The 22,024-nt window shown below is 52.1% G+C and overlaps 6 protein-coding genes across 7 annotated transcripts; 4 read left to right on the plus strand and 2 right to left on the minus strand.

Moving 5' to 3' along the window:
* The first annotated feature begins 537 nt into the window (after positions 1 to 537).
* LOC128277688 (uncharacterized) lies at positions 538 to 2,078 on the plus strand. The gene is made up of 5 exons (XM_053016189.1): positions 538 to 693; positions 777 to 907; positions 973 to 1,336; positions 1,425 to 1,739; positions 1,818 to 2,078. Exons 1-5 carry the CDS (start codon positions 538 to 540, stop codon positions 2,076 to 2,078), a joined length of 1,227 nt encoding a protein of 408 aa, XP_052872149.1.
* A 512-nt stretch (positions 2,079 to 2,590) lies between these two features.
* Positions 2,591 to 4,064, plus strand: LOC128277708 (uncharacterized). The gene is made up of 4 exons (XM_053016212.1): positions 2,591 to 2,746; positions 2,833 to 2,963; positions 3,060 to 3,183; positions 3,240 to 4,064. Exons 1-4 carry the CDS (start codon positions 2,591 to 2,593, stop codon positions 4,062 to 4,064), a joined length of 1,236 nt encoding a protein of 411 aa, XP_052872172.1.
* Positions 4,065 to 5,892: 1,828 nt separating this feature from the next.
* On the plus strand, positions 5,893 to 6,981 carry LOC128268305 (mitochondrial transcription rescue factor 1). Of its 2 annotated transcripts, none has more exons than XM_053005360.1 (2): positions 5,893 to 6,772; positions 6,848 to 6,981. In XM_053005360.1, the coding sequence occupies exon 1, from the start codon at positions 6,062 to 6,064 to the stop codon at positions 6,755 to 6,757; it is 696 nt and encodes a 231-aa protein (XP_052861320.1). In that variant the 5' UTR covers positions 5,893 to 6,061; the 3' UTR covers positions 6,758 to 6,772; positions 6,848 to 6,981. The 2 variants fall into 2 exon arrangements, with proteins under 2 accessions (XP_052861320.1, XP_052861328.1); XM_053005368.1 differs by having other exon boundaries at positions 5,893 to 6,757; positions 6,848 to 6,918.
* Positions 6,982 to 7,474: 493 nt separating this feature from the next.
* On the minus strand, positions 7,475 to 8,206 carry LOC128277727 (uncharacterized). Its single transcript, XM_053016236.1, has one exon. It carries the CDS (start codon positions 8,204 to 8,206, stop codon positions 7,475 to 7,477), a length of 732 nt encoding a protein of 243 aa, XP_052872196.1.
* A 2,565-nt stretch (positions 8,207 to 10,771) lies between these two features.
* Positions 10,772 to 11,281, plus strand: LOC128269242 (uncharacterized). Its single transcript, XM_053006650.1, has 2 exons — positions 10,772 to 10,880; positions 10,960 to 11,281. Exons 1-2 carry the CDS (start codon positions 10,874 to 10,876, stop codon positions 11,247 to 11,249), a joined length of 297 nt encoding a protein of 98 aa, XP_052862610.1. The 5' UTR covers positions 10,772 to 10,873; the 3' UTR covers positions 11,250 to 11,281.
* Positions 11,282 to 14,505: 3,224 nt separating this feature from the next.
* Positions 14,506 to 16,893, minus strand: LOC128277737 (uncharacterized). The gene has a single exon (XM_053016247.1). The coding sequence runs from the start codon at positions 16,891 to 16,893 to the stop codon at positions 14,506 to 14,508; it is 2,388 nt and encodes a 795-aa protein (XP_052872207.1).
* Positions 16,894 to 22,024: the final 5,131 nt, after the last annotated feature.

The raw sequence follows: 22,024 nt of genomic DNA on the forward strand, positions 1-22,024 counted from the left end.
AGCGCCATCTGGCTGTGACGGTTGAACAACTAGGGCACGGCACAGACCGCGGCCGCGCTGTCCCAGAGTCTCCACAGCCAAAACAAACGAAAACCAATATCCTGCGTCACTCTGCGTGCGTGACCTTTGCGAGTCGCGCATAAATTGGCGTTCGCAGAGAAGCATACGCATACGCGGCCTCTGGTTTGCATACACGGGTCGCAGCTCGAAAGCATGGGCTAAGCATATATGGGCTGAAAAGTCTTCTGTCCCAAAATAGACCTCCGGTTTGGCGATACCCTCCCCTCAACCGAGTGACATTTCTTATCGATGAGCATTTCTTTTGAGGCCAGCCAGTAGGCGCGCTGGGAGCCCGAGATCTGGCCAGATCTCGAAGATCAATTCATGTAATTCTTCCACTGCTCAGAGTGAAGAATCAAGAACTTCTAGTCGGGACTTTTCAGCCCACGTGGCACACACGGGTGTGCTACATGTGCCCGTGCCTGTATTGGCGACCGCGGCCACCGCAGTCACAGTCGCAGTCCCGAAGTCCCCAGAATGTCCGCGTTGAGTAAGTGTTTCTATCAGGCGACTGCGGGTCGTTCCTGTCGTGATCTGTGCCACCCAGAGTACCGGACCTGCTGGCAGTCGTTTGTCGGGATCACCGGAAGCTTGCTGCCGGGCAGCTTCAAGCTGTACCTAACGTTGCTGGTGGTAAACGACTTGCGGTGTCCAACACACTACTGCTGCTGCTACGGGTACTGATGACGTGTGAACGTCGTTCCTATCTCTGCTAGATTCCTCCCCTGGTAAAGGGGGGCGGTTATACGGCCGAGTACTGGAAGAATCACATCCTGGGGTACGCAGGAATCTCTATCAAAACCTACATTCAAGCCATCAGCGGGCTGACGCTGCAGTGTCTGTTCTAGTGAGTCAACTGGGTCAACTTGGTTCCACGCACACTCGACTCCACGTTTCATCCCGCCCCCATAGCCACATGTTTGGACGGCTGCACTACTACCTGCTGATGGGCATCCCGGGACTCGTCAGTGCAGCGCTCGTCCCGAAGCTTCCGAAAGTCCATCTCCGGCTGCAGGGCATCACCTACTTCAACATGATGCTCGAGGTGATGATCAAGAAGAGTGGCCTGGGCTGGGTGCGAACACTGCGCCACTCGAAGGTCTGGGCGACGGGCTGCTTCATGGTGTTCAGTGCGGCCATCATGCACGTGCTGCGGGCCGGCACCGCCAATCAATTCTGGATCATGTACCCCGCTCGCGAACCAGTCGGCGAACCAGCTCCTTCGCTCCGAGGGCCGTGCCTGCACGAAGAGCCGTGCGTTTGGTACATACTCGATGCAAGTGATATCTGCCAGTGCTCCGGGATAATCTCCGGGAACTCCCCCATAACCCCAGACCCTTTGTGTTCGATCGGTCTCTCCGTAGGGCACGTGGAAGTACGCGCTGGTAGGCCTCACGATCGAGGCGGCACACGTGCTCGTGTCCAACGGGCTGGCGCTCCTCAGCCAGTCGCCGGGCGGCCGCTGTCTGGACGAGCTGCGCAACTCGATCGACGGTGCGTTGATGCTGTTTCTGGCCACGTACGTCAGCTGCTACCGCGGTATCAGCTGCCTACTCGCGCGCCGCGCCGGCCAGGAGCATCCCACGCAGGCCCGGGTGGCGGGCCTCCTGAGCGGGGCCGCCTATCTGCTGTACCCGCGGTATCAAGTCTTTACGCTCGGGTTTACCAAGTTCTTGGAGGTATCACCACGGTATCGACCAGACTTGTAAAGGGCCATCCGGTGTTCACCTGTCCTTTTTTATTTGCGCCGCTTGCAGATGGTGTGGGAACATCTGCTCAGCACGGTCAGCGTGCGCCCCAGGTGGATGGTGCTGCTCGCGGGAGTTCCCTGGCTGCGCCTGGTGCACATGGTGTCCATCGGGTACATGTACCACGCGCTAGTGTTCCATTCGCACCTGTCACCGGCGTTCAACTCGAAGTGTGTCAACTACTGCTCGAACTTTCGCGTCGAACGCATCAAGCGACGGCTCGTCGGATGGATGCTCGAGAGCTCCTGGCACCAGAAGGGGGGCTGCTGACTCTACTCGCATGCCGAAAAATAAACTCTTTGTATAGGGTAACCCACCAACCAAGTGTTTGGATTTGGAAACTACCGATTACTTGAGTTTTCGAAACGTCAAACTTCATTCTGGAAGTTGTGAACATATAGTAAACAAGTTTGACATTTTCAAAATAAGACGCAGAAAATTGGGATGTACCAGAAACTCGGTGGCTATGCTAGTAAACAGAATCGTTCGTATTTGAGGCTCGGAAAATCCGCACATCGTTGCGTGCAAGAGAAGCCAATGCAACGAGTTTAGTGTCTGGCGGTCCATCGTCGACCTCTTTTTTTTTTTTTTTTTATTAAGAATGAACCGTCGGCGATATGGCGTACCGTACCGAGAAATGCTGGCTTCGAAATCCCCGAAACAATGCATGGATCACCCTATACTTGGAGGAGGTATTGGATCATATTATTTTGCATACACAAAACCAAACGCCGAGCCGCGATGGACCACGAGGGCCACGCAGGGCCCGCTCAGTAAGCGTTATGGTCTCGCAAAGTAAGCTGTTCAGTTGGGTCACGGTTGGGCGGACCTGCCGCGACCTTTGGCACCCCCGGTTCGACAGCTGCGCCCGGTATAATGTGCACCTCTGGCGCACCATAATGCCGGGCAGCTTCAAGCTGTACCTTCCGTTCTTGATCGTAAGTGATCGGCTGCGTCAGCGCAAACTGCGACCCCGCATTCCCCGGGCAATCGGATTGGATTGAATCTCTCCGATGCTCTCTAGCTTCCGCCGCTGGTGAAGCTGGACGGGCTGACCTGGCGGTACCTGTGCGACCATGCGTCCCAGTACGTCTACATTGCGCTCTGCACCTACGTGCAGGCGGCCATATCGCTGTCGTCGCAGTGTGCCCTGTAGTAAGTATCTGCGTCTTGCTATCTGCATTCGGTCGACCGGCGCCCGACACACTGACACTGACGGATGATTTTCTCAAATGGGCTCTGTGGCGTCAGCAATTCACTGAACCGCCTCAACTACTGGTGCATCATGTTTTGGCCCTGCTTGCTGGGGGTGGCCCTGGGGCCTCCGCTACCGAAGCAGCTGCTGCGACTACAGGCGATCACCTTTTTCAACATGGTAAGAGAGTGCCACACGTTGCTGTGAGGCGTAGCTGACGTCCGGTTCGTCCACAGGGTCTGGAGGCTTCGATCCGCATGAGCACTTCACCGCTGGTGCAGTACCTACGGGGCTCGAAAGTGATCGCTACCGGTAGCTTTATGGTGTACAGTGCGATCATACTGGCCAGCGCGAGTACCGGGTCCGCCAAGCAGTTCTGGTTCGTGAACCCCTCCACCACCGTGAGCGATCCGGCAACCCAACTACCGGGCGGCTGCTGTCATCCGAAGTCGTGCCGGCGGCACCTGCTCGACGGGATGGTCCAGTACGGTGCTGTTGGACTGATCCTGGAAGCAGGCCGGGCGTTGTTGCGCACATCCTCATTGCTCCTTTCCGGGGGAGCGTCCGTTGCTGTGTTTGCGAGGGAATTTTTCGCAGCCTTCAACCCAAAGCTGGGACTGTTTCTGGCACTCTACGTTGGCATCTATCGCAGCGCTTCCTGTACGCTACCCTCAGTGTCGCCGCACGATGGACGACGGTATGCTTGGGCCGGACTGTTGGCCGGCGTCGCCTACTGCCTGTACCCGAGCTATCAGATCTATACGCTAGGGTTGACGAAGGCCGTCGAGTTTGCCTGGGACTACTACGACTCGGTGCTGGTTACCGGGGGCGGTGGCGGCGGCGGCACTTTAACGCGCTTCCTGCGCCACGTCAACCGGCTGCCGATGCTGTACCTGGTGCAGATACTCTCGTTCGGCTATCTCGGCCACATCTACGCCTTCTATCCGCACGTTTCGCCGATGTTCCACCAGAAAGCGATGGACGTCTGTTCCCACAATCTAACGCGCGACATGAAGAAACGTCTCAGCCGATGGATAATGGGGGCAGGGCCCAGTGAGTGAGCTCGATGGGGAATGTTCATTTAAATCGCCGTTACTCCTCGGTGTTATCGCCGCAAGCTGACGGTCAATAAAATTGCTTCCAATTGAAACTTTCGGCTTCGGTAACCTTATGTCGACAAGTCGACAAAGCTAAGAACATTAAACTTTTCCGAAAGCTGTTTCTGCACTTGCAAGCTATACACTTTGGATGATTTCCGCTAGATGGCAGTGTTGAACAGTGTCATCTAGCGGAAATTATCAAAACGCTACCAAGCTTTTGCAATTTTCCCCTTACTTTCTCCTCTGAGCTCTGAGGTTTCATGGAATTTTCCCCTACCAGAAGACTTTCTCCATAAAACTACCACGTTCGTTAAAATATTAACAATAAATTCCTAGACATTCCTCGAGATTTTTTGATGTTGATAATAGTATTAGGTTGGGGAAAAAGTAATCCATTATTTTCTCGGTAGATGACTTTAATGGGCGATATCTCGTGAAGTATCGATCGTACAGTTTCAACTTTGAGCTCATTTAAAAGCTGATACTTTGCACTTAAAAAAATGCTTCCATTGTTTATTGTTTGTTCTTTTCCTTTGTGAGCTACAGGGTGTTAACAATGGAAGTCACCATAGAGAAAATACGGTACATTTTACAATTTTTCTTTAAAAAAGACTAATTTGCTGAAATATTGCGTGGTGTTTATGGTGCCGATACTCTAAAAGCTAATGATTGTGTAATTTTGGTTTCGTTGACCCATTTCGGTTATTTTTGATGTTAAAGATGCACCTCGCCCAGGCAGGCCCGTTATCGAAAATGTCGATAGAATCACTGAAATAATCAAAGTTGATCGGCATGTTGAATCAGAGCATTGGCCAGAAGCTAAAGATTAAGCATCAAATAGTTTTAAGTCATTTGCGCAAAGCTGGATTCATGAAGAAGCTCGATGTTTAGGAGCCACACTATCCACTATTAACACATAAAACGTGAAAAACGTGACAATATTTAACGAAAACGATCGGGATCTAAGCGTGATGAAGAAAGTAACCGGTGGCCAAACCAGGAATAACGGCTAGGAAGGTTCTAATGGGTTTATGTTGGGACGTTAAAGGAATCGTTTATTATAAATTGATTCCGTGTGGCCGAAAACTAAATTCAGATCCCTACTGTCAAGAACTGCGCCATTTGCAGCTAGCGATTGACCAGAATCGGCCAACGGAAGAGGTTTTGTGTTCCACCAGGATAACTTAATGTTACGCACGTCTTTAGTGACTCGCCAGAAAGTACGGGAGCTTGGTTGGGAAGTTTTAATGCATCCACCTTATAGTTCGGACCTTGCACCAAGCGATTGACACCTTTTTCGCGCATTTCAAAATTTCCTGAGTGATGAAAAACTGAGATCAATAAAAGATTATGAAAATGGATTGCTCGAGGTTTTCGCCAATAATGACTTAGCCTTTTACAAGAGAGGCATTTGAAAAGACAACAAATTCCAACAAAAAGGTACATATTTTACGTACATCGGACCATCGGAAGTATCTTTATTAAGGTTTTGAATTTCACCCAAAAATAATGGATTACTTTTCCCCCAACCCAACATTTTAACGAAGCTCGGTCCACGCCACAAATCAACCGAAATGACCTTCTGTCAAAGGAGCTTACTTTTGCAGAGTTGGTATTTGTCGTTGTGTTGTGCAGCTTTTAATATTTGCTTCTCTTTTACTCTATATTACGCGCTCCTTCTCGCCCTTTAAAGCTTCCCAAAGAAAATCCTTGAATCCGTCCTTGAAACACGATAGAGAACGAAAGCTCAGAGGGGAAACATAAGGCAAACAACGGCTCTTGTCAGTTGCTGGCTCAGGAAGTAAACAATAACATTACATAACCTTCAAATGGTCCGGTTTAGGCGGAACACGTTGCTGTCGGTGCGTTAGAAATCCTCCTGTGCTCGCAAAATAATACAAAAACCATCATCCGAGATCCGACTGCTCGAGGCACGGTTTGTGTTTGAGCTCCAAGGAATGTCGCTTCTCCCGCGCCTAATTTATGGCCACAACTACGTACGTACCGTTTGTAAGTGTAGCATTCCGTTCGCCAGTTTCACGTCCGTGTCGCAAGGACGCTTTCAACCTACCCAAACAGCAATCAATCAACCAACCATCAGCCCGTGTGCGATCATCGATCCGTGGGCTGCGGTTCAACGGACCGTTTTCAACCATCAACTGTGGCGAAACAAGTCGAAGAAATCGTCTTCCGGGCGGCGCGATCGAGCCAAACCGTCCAGCGAGGTGGACGAAGACGACGACGACACGACCGATCCGGATCACGGGAGTGACGCGTACGAGGCGCTGGTTGCCGACAAGCACAGCCGTATCGTGAAGGTGACGGTTAGCTCGATGCGGGCGGACCTTCTTCTGAAAGCCGGCCTAGGGATCGCGCGAAACAAGGTGGAGACAATGTTCTACGACAGTAAAATACGCGTAAACGGGCGGAAGCTGCTGAAAAAAAGTGCCCCGCTCGAGGCGGACGACGAGATCGATGTGGTGCGCGGTCCGAGCCCGAACAATCCGGAACATCTGGTCGTGTCCCGGGTAGAGATCCTGTCGATCGTGCCGCAAACCGAAAACCTACACGTGACGCTGCGGAGGCAGAACTCGCTGGTGATAGAGAACTATCCGGATCAACCGAACCGAGGCAACGCCGACCGGGATCCGTAGGTCGGCGACGAATAGGTGGAATGAAATGCGATAAGCACCGTGCCTTGAATTAATCGATGATCGATCAACTAATTGATTTACTCTTTGTAGGTGACCGAGAACTTCGCGAGCCGTGCCGATCAACCACCCCGTGTATCATGGTAATTTACTCTAGTAGAAAGTTTAAATAGTTTCTAAAACTACTCGAGTTTAATAAAGTTGAACTCGTCGATCAAGCAACACCGTTGTCCTCTTCACGCTTGTGTGATATTTGGTTTGATCACCGTTGCCTGTTCAAACATTTCGATGGAATGGGAGCACACGGCAACACGGCGAGTTGGGTGCTAGCGCTCCTCAAACCTGATAACACTGTGGCCACACCGGATGGACTTCACACCATCGCGGTCCAATAACATCTCACATAACACGCTTTTTCAATCTAATCGTCGAATCTTTCGTTAGCTCTCCGAATGAGCTGATGATTAAATTTCCGAAAGCAAAGTTCCGTTTCCTCTCATAAAACATAAAACGAAGAATCAATAATCACACCCCAAGTTATCGTACAGTTAAGATTTTCACCCTAAGCAGTGTTGGTGGTAGCGGGGGCCCTTTTCGCCCATTCATAGCGAGCCGTAATCAGTTGCGGAACCTGCGGTTGAATGGCGTGATGCTTTATTGTGGAGATACAGAAACAACGGGCACAACCGCGGCGGGACTCGATTGCTGCTCGATTGCTGATTAAACCGGGCAGAAGTTCTCCCAATCGGCCGGAAACACGCAGTGCTGCAGGCCGTAGTGGAAATGTGTGCCGGCCGCACACGGTCGCTCCAGCGGCACCCAGAAGCCGTCCGGTTGTGGCACGCACTGATAGTAGAGCGTGCGATCGGTATGCGGATACAGTATCGGGTCTTCGAGGCCACAGACGGGTGGCTGACAGAGCGTCCATTCGGCATCGGGCGTCGTTGATTGCGGTGGCTCCAGAGTGGTGCTGCCCGTGGTGGTGGGCTCTGTCTCCGTCGTAGGGTCCGTGGGGCTTTCGAAGCTGCACTCCGCCGTCCAGCGGCTCATCACAATGCACGCCTGATTCCGGACGCTAAACAGTGTGCCAAAGCGACAAAGCTGACCGACCGCAGCGATACCGCCGGTGGCCTGCGGGATGCACTGGTAGAACCGTGCCGGGTCAATGTCTGGCCACAGCTGCCGGGTGTCGTCTATCGAATCGCATCGCACCTCCGGACACGGTGCCGGCGGAAGCGGTTCAACCGGCTCCGCAGGGCACGCTTCCTCCCAATCCTCCGGCCGAGTGCACGTTTGGCGCGTGAAGTGAAACAGACGGCGCCCGTGGCAAGGCTGCCGTACCAAGTTCCACTGAACTTCCGCACTGTCCGGCACACAGCGCTGATAGAAGTTTGGATCTTGGAACGGCCACAGCGTAGCACGATCCAGCGCGGTTGAGCAGGCCGGTACCATACACGTCACAGGCCACTCGCGGGAGGCACCATCGTTCGCTACGCGGCTCCCAACAATCAGTACCGGCCAAGCGGCAAATACGAAACCGATCAATTTATTCATCCGAATCATTGCACCACCTTCGTGTGTCCTTTCGATCGAAGCTTCCCGGGCTCACTACGGCGGAAGCGAAACAACTGCGCACACGGTATTGTATTGTTGCAACACGGGCCATATCTTTATAGGTTTACGGGTCAATTATGATCGCGATTGTTCGCTTCCCGACCCGACCGATAGCTATGCCCGATAAATATTGAACGGTATCCGCCCTCCTGCAAGAAGCACAACGCGTTCCCTGAGAACACGTTTATCGGCCGTCATCGAAAACCGCTGACTTGCTGGCAGAAAAGCTAATTTTGGGAGTAAGAATGTGCGGGATAATTTTAATCAACTTTTATTTCATTTTAGTACGCCCAAAAACACCCTGTACTCGATAAACGCCAACACTCGAAAGCTACGGCTGACTTAGGTAGTAGTAATAGTAGTCCATCGCCCCGCCCCCCACATCATCGTTGCCGCGGCGTGGATGCTCATATCAACATATCGTCATCACTATCACTTGCAACATGCGCCGCATTTAGCAGCAGACTAGAGACTTCGTTGTTGTCTACCTGTAAAACAGACAAACAGAATTTAGCGATAAGCAATGTGCCCCATGCAAGAGGTATGTCGTCGTTGTTGCGGCGGGGTGTAGGAAGCAGAAAACTGACCACACCGACTGTTACCGAGTACTCTAGGAACGGAGCTCGGGGACGGAGGATAAAAATGGGGAAGGCATTCTATTTTATTTAAACAAATGAGACCATAAGCATCAACATGACGGGGACTCATTCTAAGCTTACCCGGGAATAGACGGTACTGTGACACTCGTGACGGGCATCCCAATTGCACGTCACAACCTTGTACAGCTGGCGACGCCGATGGGGATTGCGGAATGCCAAGTACGCGCCCGACGCACCTACGGTGCACGCGGCCAAACAAATTAGAATTATTCCTACAAAAAGGGGAGTAAAGAAAAAATCTTAAATATGCGGCACCACAGCGGGGGAGGGTGGCTTCGGTTGCTTTCTTACCGAAAACAGATTGGCTACTGTTGTGATTGGGGCGATGCCACGTTTGCTCCGTCGACGAACTTCCGGCCGCCTCCGGGGTGACGGGAGTCGGAGTAGAATCGGAAGGAGTTGAAGTTACTACGCCGCCATTGATGGTGGGGGATTCGCGCCCAACGAGGGCACAAACCGCTTTGGTGTCCTTCGTAAGTAGTACCAACTCGTCTGACACCTGAAATTGGCAAGAGGAAACACACGTTGTTTGACATATAACTCGAGCAATCTTTTTTCACAATCCTTTCTTGATCTCAATTTTTCATCACTCAGGAAAATTTGTAATGCACGAAAAAGGTATCAATCGCTTGGTGCAAGGTCCAGACTATACGGTGGATGCATTAAAATTTCCCAACCAAGCTCACGGACTTTCTGGAGAGTCACTAAAGACGTACGTAACACTTCGTTGTCCTGGTGGAACACAAACAGTATTCTCCTGTCGGTTCTGGTCGTCTCTGGTTAATTGTTAGCTTCAAACCGTGCAGTTGTTGACAGTAGAGGTCTGAATTTAGTGTTTGGCTACACGGAAGCAACTCATAATAAACGATTCCTTTCCAGTCCCATCATATACCCAGTAGAACTTTCCTGGCCTTGAGTCCTGGTTTGACCACCGGTTAAGCTACTTCACCACGCTTAGACCACGGACGATTTCACACAATACTGTCGTAAGTGACCCATTTCTAATCCCCAGTACCCATCCATTTAAGGAATGCGTCGATTTCGTTCCGTTTGGCCAAAATTGTGCAGATGGAAATTCGAGCCATCATGTTTTTTAGTGTAAATAGGGTGGCGCCCAAATATCGAGCTTCTTCGTGAATCCAGCTTTGCGGAATTGGGTTTAAGCTGTTCGATGATTGATCGTTGGCTCCATTGTTAACACCCTGTAACTCACAAACGAATGGAACAAACATAAAACAATGAAAGCATTTTTTAACGTGTAAAGTATCAGCTTTAAAATGAGCCTAAACTTGAAACTGTACGATCGATACCTCACGAGATGTCGATCACTAAAGGCATCTATCGTGAAAATAATGGATGACTTTTTAGACTAGCTGATATTAGGGCTTCTCTGGTACCAAAAACGAACTGCAATAGAGGCTCCGGCAAGTAAAGAATCATTTGGAAATCTCGGATGGGCTCGTGAAATCGTAAGTAAGTGCCCAGTAAGTGCCAAACAAACGACGTACAACGACGATAGTGTGAAAAAAGATGAGATGCAATGGAGATAGGTGCGTGTACTTCCCGATACACCATTCACGGAAACGGGGCTTCGCTGTCACCCGTTGGTCTCCGGGAATACCGCGCGAGAATCGGACACCGTTGATAAAAAATGCGATATTATCACTATTAACCGTGACCATCAGTAGATAAGAGCATCGCAACATGCCTTTTTGGGTCGCCGCAGCGCAGTGCAGAAGAAAGTGGAAGAATTTCCTAGATTTCACACTGCTCTCGCGGTTCGGTTGGGGAAAGTATAAAAGTTCCCTGTCTCCGGGACGTCGAACGACATTTGCTGGGAGACAGGATGAAAAGTGAGTTGTTTACCGTGGCTCTTCGACGGGAAGAGTTCCCTACAGAGCAACGTTCCTTTTAACGTTTTGTCTAACGAAGTCGTACAGGTAACCGTACTGTTGGGTGCCCTGTTCGCCGTCGCCCTGGGCGGCAGGTGCATCAGGGACAATACCAACGGCGAGCCGGGATGCAAGACGAAGGAAGAGATCGACCAGGGCTACTGGCGCCACAACTTTGACCCGACGCGCTTCTGGGAGTGCACCAAGCTGAACGAACCGGCCGTCCTGCAAAGCTGCCAACACCAGGCGTTCCACCCGTCGCAGCTCGAGTGCGTCGACTGGGACAACTGGGAGTGGGAGCCGGTCTGTGCGCCCCTTAGCCGACCTTGAAGCCTTGAGATGTCCGGGGTACTCCGGTCCCAGCCCGACGTTCAGTTGGCGGCACTCCGGTTCCTCACAATAAACCGATATAAGAATGCACGACGCGCTAGAGTGCAGCATCAATCAAACACTGTGTGCTTCACGTGATGACCGTGGTCCACTGGCTCGAATGTGGTTCGGGGACTACTTTCCATTCGATGACGCCAGATCAGCCAACGTATAGGACGTTAGCGATTGGAACGCAGTGTCTATAGATATAGTTTGATAGACTTTGTACTTTCTTTCGTAAGATTTTCATACAAACATTGATGGGCTTGGATGGTTTTCGGACGAACATTTCTTTATATTAGAGCTCGAATTATCCCAAAACCTCGGTGGGCGCTCGCTGGCGACTTGCAACCTTTGCGGTTTGAGTTTGAGTGTACCGTTTTATTGGTGTGACGGGTTTATCGTGTATTTTGCCAACGCGCGCGCTAGTATTGAATGCTATAAAATAAGGATTAAAATAATTTAGATTATGAAGGAACCGAAAACATGTCACTCTAACTGAAGGGTGCTGCGCATTGACCAATCAGCTCCAGTAGTCGAGATAATGGGCTAACAAAGTGTGCCATTATCGTCGTGGTAGAGACGGTTTATGGTCGATCCATCGTTTTTCGCCAATTCTTCGCACCACCTCGCACTGAGTGCACGGCCATAGTCCACGGCTAGATGTCGGGACAGTCGTCGACCCACAGCGTTACGTGCACGCACACCTGGTGCCGGAAGCTGAACAGGGTGGTCGGCGCACAGGGCATCTCCTGCGGAGCCCAGCCACCCCGCAGCGGCCGACACTGGTAGAAGTGATCGCGCCGCGGATGCACCCACAGCGTGTTGATCTCCTCGTACGTCACACACCGGGGTCCAGCGCAAGGATCCCCACCCTCGCCGCCGCCGCCTGGCGTTGTCGTTTCCTCCGGACCGGTGGTTGTTTCCGGTTCGGACGTAACCGTTGACGGTGGCTCCGTGGACGGTTCCTCAGTAGGAGTTACGGTCGTCAGTGGTGGTGCTGGTGTTTCCGTGCCATCACACGCCTCCCACATGTCCGGCCGGACGCACACTTGCAGCCGGAAACTGAACAAAGTCCCGGGGGCACACGGCATCAACTCCAGTTCCCAGTAGTCTCCGGGCATCGGACGACACTGCAGGAAGTAGCTTGGATCATCCACAGCCCAGATCGTCTCGATGTTTGGTTGAATGTCGCACCGCGGTTCCGGACAAAGCTCGTTACCCACTGCGTAAGGCACAACCGCCAGTGGTAACTGTCCGTTACCGTCAATCGCCAGACCACTGGGGGTTCCAAAGCTCCCGGCAAGCATTAACAGCACCATGCCGATGCACCTGGCACTCATGTTGATAACCTGTCTGTACACCACTGTACGCCCAAGAGCTACTAAATCTGTCACACAGAGGACCCAGGTCACTGGATAATTCGACACTGATGCAAAGTTCCAAACAGTTCACTTGGTTACACTTGGTTCAATGAACGCGCTGCGCCAACTAGCCTGTGAGCCGCGAAGTGCGGAGAATCGTGCGAACTTTTATAGCGGCTCAGAGCGCATTCCCGATAATCAGTTGCTTCTTATCGACACCCCCAGAAAAGGATTACAATTTTCCTTCGAAAATCGCTTTTAGAGATCTACAGCTACAGCTTAGGTTCAATCGGTTCCGCTATCGGAATCCGGCTGCCGAGTAATTCTTCACTTCGCACTACACTTCGCTCGCGGGCTGTTCCTTTGTGAGCGTCTTAGTGACTTTGAGGTGAAGTGCGTAAGCGCGTAAGGCTTACTGCTTTCACCTGTCCGATTCTTTCACAGACCAGATCTTCGTTTCAAGATCTCTCAAATTTAAGGTAGGTCTGTCGTCTGCAAAATCAATAATGCCCACTCTTTTCTTTCAGGCAGTGGTCGAAGCATCAGATACCGCAAAACTGACCGTGAACACGGGAGAATCAAAACATCGACTAAGATTTCGACTCGAAAGATAGTCAAATCCACCGTCCACTATTTAAAATCGTAGCCACAGACGGTAGAGATACGAAATGTATGTGTCGGCGAAGTACGTGGTGTGATCAAACATTTTCGCGACATTCGAGAATTTCCGCAGGCTACGTATATCCGATTTTCGATCCGATATCCGACTCCAAAAGTAATTGATCACGAAGCGGTAATTTGATTTGGTTTGGAAACAGGAAAATGTCACAGATAGCCAAATCGGGGGAATGGTTGGGGCTGTGGCATCATTTGTGGGCCAAAACTTCGGGCAGCACATTGTTGCGACAGCCAATTTTGGGTTTCTCACAAATCCGGGCGTTTGTGACGGATTGCTTCGGGCAAATTGCGCATAAATTGCAGGAAATATTCTTTATTGACTATTCTATCCTTTGGCAGCAACTCATGATACACGATTGCACGATTGCGATTGCAGGGTCGTGAATCGAAGAAAACTGTAATCAAAACTGTTCACATTCGACCAAACATGGGTTTTCGATGTTCACATCTTCTCGGCCCTCTGAAAAATTTTTGAATCACCGAAAAGCGCTACTTTGGGTTATAAAAGCTTCACCATAAGCCACAGTCAACATTCTGAATGCGCCTGCGCTCTTAATTTTAACTTTAACACCAAATTTGATAAAGATTCTTTGGTTTGGAAGAATTTTTGGAAGAGACAAAAATCGAAGATGAGCCAAATCTTGTCCAAGCAAAACAGCTGTCAAAAATTGACCGATTACTCAAAATGGCCGATCTTTCCACCACAAGTCACTGACATGTGTAGCAACCTAACGCCACAAAAACATCGAAAATCGGATATACACGGCAGGCCCGTGGAAATTCAAATGTCGCAAAAATGTTTGATCAGACCACGTATCTCTGTTTCGGTTCGGTCCCGGTCCAGACGAGATACGAAGCAGTGTCTCTTTGCGGCATAAGAGGGAGGGTAAAATCGGCAGGACCCCCCCCCCCCTCGCACTGTCTAATATCGAACGCTTACGCACAGTTTGGCAAGTGCGTGTCGGTTTTATCTACCGGTTCGTCATCGCCGATGGATTTGCCGGGGCTTTGGAAGAACGCAGATTCGCTCGGAACTGAAACCTCCCCACCCTGGATATTGGTTTCGAAATCTACACAGGGTGGTTTATTTTATTTTGTATAATTTTTTTTTTTTGCTTATGTCCGAAAGGGAGCTGTCGCGGGAGCACCTCGCGGCACTCGCTCGCACCACGCACTCAGCCAATGGCGGGTGGCGTCAGGACGGGCCCGGAAGTCGGCTGCCAGGGGGCGGTTCCGTTCCGGAGCCCGTGGAAGACCGGGCACAGGTTGACCACCGGGATCGCCGTCGGTAGCGCCACGCAGTCCTGTTTCCACACGTGGAACGCCTGACCCGGGCCGCAGGTGTAGGTGCGCGGCTCGTACACCGCGCCGACCCCGTTGGCCGGGGGTTCGCACGCATACAGCAGCTGCCGGTCGGTGGCCGGCCACAGGAACTGGCGCTCCCGCTCGGTGACGCACCGCGGCCGATCGCACTCGATCGGTAGCGGCAGCGTCGCCTCGTCCGGAATCGGTTCCACGAACAGGGTGCACGCATCGACGGCGGGCTGGTCGGCGCTACAGCACTGCTGCAGGAAGTCAAAGTTGGTCGTCCCGAGGCACGTCTGCAGGACCGGTTCGTACAGCTCCGGCAGCTGCTCGTAGCACAGGTAATAGATCTGCGGATCGGACGACGGCCACAGGGTGGTCCGTTCGGTGGGCGTCCCGCACCGCGGCGCGTCGCACTGCAGCGGAATGAGCGGCACCGGATCAAAGTCCGGCAGGCACATGGGCAACGGCGGAATCGGCGGACTGGTCACGATCGGCGGATACACCGGGCAAACCTGCACCGTGGCGGGCGGACCTGCCCGGCAGCACTGTGCGAGGAAATGGAACGTTTCGCCGACCGGGCAGCGCGTCAGGACGGCTCCGGGGCCATCGCACACGAAGTAGCTCCCGGAATCCCAGGCTGGCCAGCGGGTAGCCTGCTCCGCGGCCGTCCCACACCGCGGCACATCGCAGATGATCGGGAACAGGGGCGACGGATCGTAGGCCTCGAGACAGACCGTCGGCGTCGGGGTCGGCGCCGGTGTCGGGGTCGTCGAATCGATCGGCGGAAACACGGGACAGAAGCTGGCATCGTACAGATCGGGCGTGACGCACCGCTGATCGAGCGTGTTGAAGAGCAGGCCGGCCGCGCACTGTTGCAGCGTCGCCTGGACCCAACCCTCGCCGATGACGACGCAAGCGTAGTATTCGGTCGGCTCCAGGGCCGGCCACAGGAAGGCTCGTTCTTCGTCCAGCACGCACCGCGGCTGTCCGCAGATGATCGGCAGCGGGAGGCTCGGATCTACGGGCGCTTCCGGGCACGTCGGACAGCACTCCGCACAGGGTGGGGCCGGCGGCGGTGGCAACGTCGGGTACATGGGGCAGATGTCAACCCAATCGAGCGGGAACACACACTCCTGGGCGAGGAAGTCGAAGAACAGGAAATTCTGGCAGCGCTCGGCCCGTGGCACGAACTGGAACAGGAGTTCGTTCCAGACGCAGCGATAGAACATGTCGGCGACCGTGCTCGGCCACAGGATACTGCGCTCGGCGGGGGTGGAACAGCGCGGGGAGCCGCAGATCACCGGCAGTGGCATCGGCGGGGGTACCTCTGTCGGTGGGGGCTCCACCGTCGTCAGCTGCGTCGTCGTGAAGTCGTCCGGGACGCCGGCGCACAGATCGATCCAGTCCACCGGCTGGACGCAGTCCTGGACGCCGAAGTAAAAGTAGAGCCCACCCGGGCACAGGTCCAACCGTGGGACCCAGAAACTGTTGAGTAGCAGCTCGCAGCGGTAGAAGTACTGGGGTCCTTCGCGCGTCGGAAACCGGATGACTTCATCCTGGAGGAGCGCACAGTTCGGCACCAGACAGTCGACGACGATCGGTGGTGTCGGTGGCGGCGACACGGTTGATGGTGGAGGTCCCACCGTAGTGGTGATGGGGGGTCCGGGCGTCACAGTCGTGACGCCGCCCGGGCACGGTTCGACCCAGTCCCACGGGTGGACGCACACCTGGTGCCGGAAGCTGAACAGCGTGCCCGGAGCACACGGCATCTCCTGCGGGAACCAACCGGCCGTGCCGGGGCGACATTGATAGAAGTGGCCGGGGGACGGGTGCACCCACAGCGTGTTGATCTCGGCGGACGTCACACAGCGAGGTCCAGGGCAAGGATCCAACTCGGTTCCCGGCTCGCCAGTCCCGGGACCCGACGGCGTGGTGGTGGGTCCTTCGGTTCCATCGCATCCCTCCCAAACGTCCGACACCACGCACACCTGCAGCCGGAAGTGGAACCAGGTGCCGGGAGCGCACGGCATCAGCTCCAGCTGCCAGCTCCCGTCCGGCACCAGGCGACACTGCAGGAAGAAGCTAGGATCCGGTACACCCCAAAGCGTCTCGATGGCGCTCTGCGTGTCACAGCGCGCCTCCGGGCACAGCTCATTGCCCACACCCTGCGCACTGCATCGTCCCGCGATCACCAGGAGCAGCAGCGGCAACAGTGCGCCGATACGCCCGCGGTGGCGCCCCCTACCGGCAGTCATTACACCCACGTCCGACTCGTCTCGTTTCAGTTTCGTTGGCACAGACACCACAGCACACGACACAGCACACGGCACAGAGTATATGGATTTTGCAGAAACACGCGCGCGACACAGAAACTTCTTGATCCTGATGAACCCCGCTCGATTCGCGACTCGGACTCTCGGCGTCGATCCGAAGTGTTTCCGGCACGCTCCAAGAAGCTACCTCTTATATAGGTAACAGCATGCTTGCAGCCATGCTTGTGATTAGCCAGACATTTGCCGGACATGGCCTTATCGGTGGTGCTCATTCTGAAATGTCGGGTGTCGAGCATGTAACAACCACCCGTGTGGTACACGATACATCATATTCCAACTGTCAGTCCGCTAACTTTTGCTGTCAACAGCAGCACCCTCAGTGACGTCGCCGGTGAGTTCGCACACGAGTTTGCACAAACTCCCGAGACCTCACTCAGTAGAGTAATCGCCGATTGTTTCTTTGGAATTTTTCCTTCCCAGGCACCAGGGTACTTGATTGTTTACTAAGTTTTGTGGGTCGATAAAAAGGACACACTTCCATCCATCCATCCATCCCTGAAGTGAGAAACTGGAAAGGATGTTTTTCTTCTGCAAAACGGGTCTTTTTTCATGATTTTTGTCTTTCAGCTGGTCTAAAATGTTACAACAATAATCAAAATTAATTGTTTTACCAGTAATCCGCTAACAAAATTCCATTCGCATCCCACAAAACTGATGCTAACACCTTTTTGGGTGATTTCTGGACACGAACTCGTTTCGCTATCAAACTATTTCTAAAAAGCTTTAAATGCTACCGAGAAAGTTGCATTTAAATGGGTTTTGGTTCCATTTTCAACGAATGCGGTACCCATTTTGCAAACAGCTTTTAGGAACCTAAAACTTTACTCAAAATATTGGTTATACTACTCAATGAGATGGCTAGACCTTATACTAAATCTCGTTCGGTGATTCGACGATTTTCCAATAGGACATCCTGTATTTTTTCTACTATTGCTGGTGTTGTGTCTTTTTTTTACGTTTTTGGCATGGTGACTCGTCGATAGTAAATGGCTTGTAAAAAAAAATGGAGCAACCGTTTGAAATGAAACTTCACATACGTTCATATGAAGAGTGTACCAATATAGCCAAAAACGTTAGGCTCGTAGCAGTGCCCTCTGGTATCAACCCGCAAAACTTAGTAAACAACCTAGTATGACGTATGACCCAGAGACGCCAACGTTTCGCAGGATGTGTGCCCCTTGAGCAGGCTTGACACAGGCTGAATTGCTGAAGCGTTTTTGAACTGCAAAACCCGCGATGAGCAATCGCGACCCCGTTGCCGGAAGTGGGTTGTGTTTTAACGATTGAACCACAAACATTGATGGATCGGCACCGTCCGAGTCCTTGCCTCTGTATGTTCCGGTACGACGACGAATGTGCGGATCGCGGGTGCCAGTAATTGTTGACGGTGGTTTTACAAACAACACACACACGGGCGTGCGCATGCCTTCAAGATCCCCCCCCGCCCTAAGACCCGGCTGGCCAGCTGGCGTGTGTTGCATTACGGGTATTCCACCCTCGTACTAGGGTGAGGTTAATCACTTACCTCAACTAATTTATGGCCCCCCATAATAGATACCATGCCATGCGCGCGCGGTGGTGTGGTGTGGCTATTGTTGTAAGGGTACGCCGGAGCCGAAGTTCCCAAAATAACAATCCCCGAATCCCCGCGGAAGATAATCCGGCGGGAGCCCATCGAAGCATTCGAATTCCTCATCGCGATGCACGCCCGCGATCCAAAAATAGGCGCCCATAGGATGCCCAGGAGAAGCGATCACCCCCACCACGCGACCAGATGCACCCGACACGCCTCTACGGATCAGACACCGAGGATGGACGCCCTTCCGTCGCTTTACCCCGCGGTAACTCTTTTCCACGACTCGCGGACTCTGGAAGATTCGGAACAATATTCGCTACGGCGGCTTTGATCCCACCGATCCCAACTCGATGCTCGATACTTAATGCGGCGCACGAAGCGAACCGATCAATCAGCGTCGAACACGGCACGGTACGGAAGCCGTTTCGGAACTCCTCTTCGCTGCTGCGGCGGCGGCGGCGTGTCCATCATAACTGATAACGCGATGCGCGAACAACCTTTTGCCAGACATCATCGCGCCGGGGGAAACACCAATCAACAAACAACAATCGAAGGCTGAGCCAACCGGACGACCTTTCAGGGAAGAGAAGGCCAAAAACCGACCATATCATGTGCAATAAGACGGCAATGGAAATGGATTCGGGGGCCCCCACACAGCCATCATTCAACCCGATTCTCCGATTGCGCACACCATAAAAAAGGGGTTGTGAATCCTTTCGATTCCCCGGTTCCCAGGATTCGCAGTGCCGCAGCGTTACCTTGCACCAGCAAAACCTTCGGAATGGGGTCGAGCGCAAACAGCGCTTATCCGATCAGTGCCATTGTACAGCACGAATCATCCTCGACCCACGTTCCTGGATCCTGTTGTTGTTGCATCAAGCAACCAACCGTCTTATGCCTTCTGATGTAACGCTTCTTTCGGACAAGTTTTTCCATTTTTTTTTAGGCTACAGAACTGACACACGAACACGGGAAGCGAAGTTTCTGCTCCTTTGCTGGGGTTCATGAATGAACCTGCGCCGCGTGAATCGCATCGAGTCGGGCGCGAGGATCGGCACAGCAACTACCCCACGGGAAGAAACCCCGGCAAAACCTCCGCACGTCGCACAAAAAAACATATGTTCCCCGTTTCCGGACCGGGATTTACCCGGCGGGCGGGTGCAGTAAAGAAAGGTCCAAAAGGAAGGAACACGGAACGGAGTTTCCCGACGGCGACGGCGGTGCATTCGAAATCACGTGTTTAAAGTCACGTCACGCTTGTCTCTCTTTGGCCTGAACCCAGAATGTCGCGCACACATGTTTGTCGCAGAAGTCTCCTTGAACTCCTCCTTAAGAATACATTAGGCGTGTAGCCCTTTAAGAGGCTGCCGTTTTACGACCATTTACGAGGGTCGTCCCTCCATCCATCCTAGCAGCGATTCTTCGCCACCACAGGGGCCCATGTTCGTGAAACGTGCCTTCCCGTGCGTTTGCGAATATCGGTAACTTTTGTGGAAAACACGAACACGCTCGAGGCCTTCGAGCGATCCCTTCCCACGGCCCTCTCATCACGTCCTGGCGAACGTGATTATTCAAAGGATAGGCAATCTTTTGCATACACCCTGCGGTGGCTGGTTCGATCCCAAGTCCCTTTTCCCAGTGGGCTCGTGCAGAATATGCAGAATGTATTTTACACGAACACGAACGCGAACGCGAACTGTCACAATTTTAACTGTCATCTGAAGCTATCTGAAGTTTGACAAGCACCCCCGAAGCCTCCCATTCCCAAATCCCCCAATTTTGAGATTTATGAATTTATTGTTTGCTTTTATACGCTAATGCGGATACACAAATATCGAGCAAAGTCTGTAAGACACACTGGAGTTGGAGCTGAAGCACCCCCTCTAAATTTCCCTAGACCTGCGGTGTTCGAGGATTGATTATTAATTACACTTCCGTCCAAACCAGCCATCAAAAACCCCTTTTAGTAGCCACCCCCTCACCCGCAGCTGCTGCACCAGTCAGCTTTCAAGTAAATTCGTCTACCTATTTCGGTACTTCACGAACGTTTAGAGCCGGCGTTACGCCCGAGGGTCCGGGCACACCGCGGTGGAGATACACATTTATCCATTTATCTGGTTGTTTATGTGACTCTTGGGCCGGAGGAAGAAAAAAGTCGAGCAGGAAAATTTACCACAGGCCCGGCGGCTCCCGGCGTCTCGTGCTGCTGCACATCCGTCGTCTGTAATGCGGCGGTAATGCCCTCGGCCCACTTGAGGCAGACCCGGCGCAGAAGCTAATACCTCTTGAGTGATATTCCGAGAGCCGCCGCGCCGCGCCGCGTGTTCCGTATTCCCCCGGCGGTACGCCCGAGGCCTGGAAAGTGTCGCCGAACGCACGAATTTTTGAGTAACGCAGCAGCAGCAAGGGGCAAGGGCGGCCGTACTGCCGCACTCGTGCCACATTATGCCACTAAACGCGCCCTCTTCCATTTGCCAGACGACTTCTTATCCTTCAAAAAAAAAACCAGAAGCAATATTACCCGCCGAGTGCCGAGAGTCACGGCCCGATTATCTTTGGGAATCAATTCGGGGTTCCGATTGCGTAGCGCCGTCGTCGTCAAACTCCCGCGAGGGCTTTGCGGATTACATTACACGGATGCGATGCAACGACGTTTACTACACTAATTTCTTTAATTTAATTTTGTATTGTTTTTTTTCGATTTTTCTATTCTATTTTTATTTTCTTTGTATTCTACAGGGTGTTCCATCACGATCCAATTATTTAAATGTCGAATGAACTCCGCTATTTGTCAGTCGATTTTGACAAATGGATATGGGGTGCCGTATAGGGTATAGGATGCCGTTTATTGATAATTTACTCAGAATACAATATCGATCAAATGACCGCCTCCATTACACACACAAAAAGCGGCCCTTTTTGGGCATTTTGCATTGTATTTGACAACATTTCGGTAATAGACAACGTTATAGCAGCCATTTCCGTTGTAATGTTAGGTTTCAGTTCTTCAATCGTCTTCGGTTGGCTGGCATAAACTTTGCTCTTCAAATAGCCCCACAGAAAGAAGTGAGAAGAAATTGCGCAACAAAAAGCACACACAATTTTCAAAGTTGTCCCAATTGAATGATTATTTTTGATGGCATACATTGACGTTTCAGAATTTGACTGATTTGTCAAAATCGACTAAAAAATGGCGGAGTTATTTGATATTTCAATCTTGGGATCGTGATGGAACACCCTACATGTATATTCTATTAGAGACTTTGAGCTGCGATAGCCTTACATTCTCGTCTCTTTTTACATACTAACTCTAACTCTACCTTATGGTTACTATGATACTAATTTAATTCTATTGTAAATCATCAAATCACTCAAATGCCAGTTGTTTTGCCCTGGGCCCTGGGCGTTTAAGCCCTAGTCCTGGCCCTGAAAAGGACCGTCGGAGAATGCCGGTCCGGTCTATAATTCGTTCCTGGT

This window comes from Anopheles cruzii, chromosome X, assembly GCF_943734635.1.
Source record: "Anopheles cruzii chromosome X, idAnoCruzAS_RS32_06, whole genome shotgun sequence".
Taxonomy (NCBI): domain Eukaryota; kingdom Metazoa; phylum Arthropoda; class Insecta; order Diptera; family Culicidae; genus Anopheles; species Anopheles cruzii.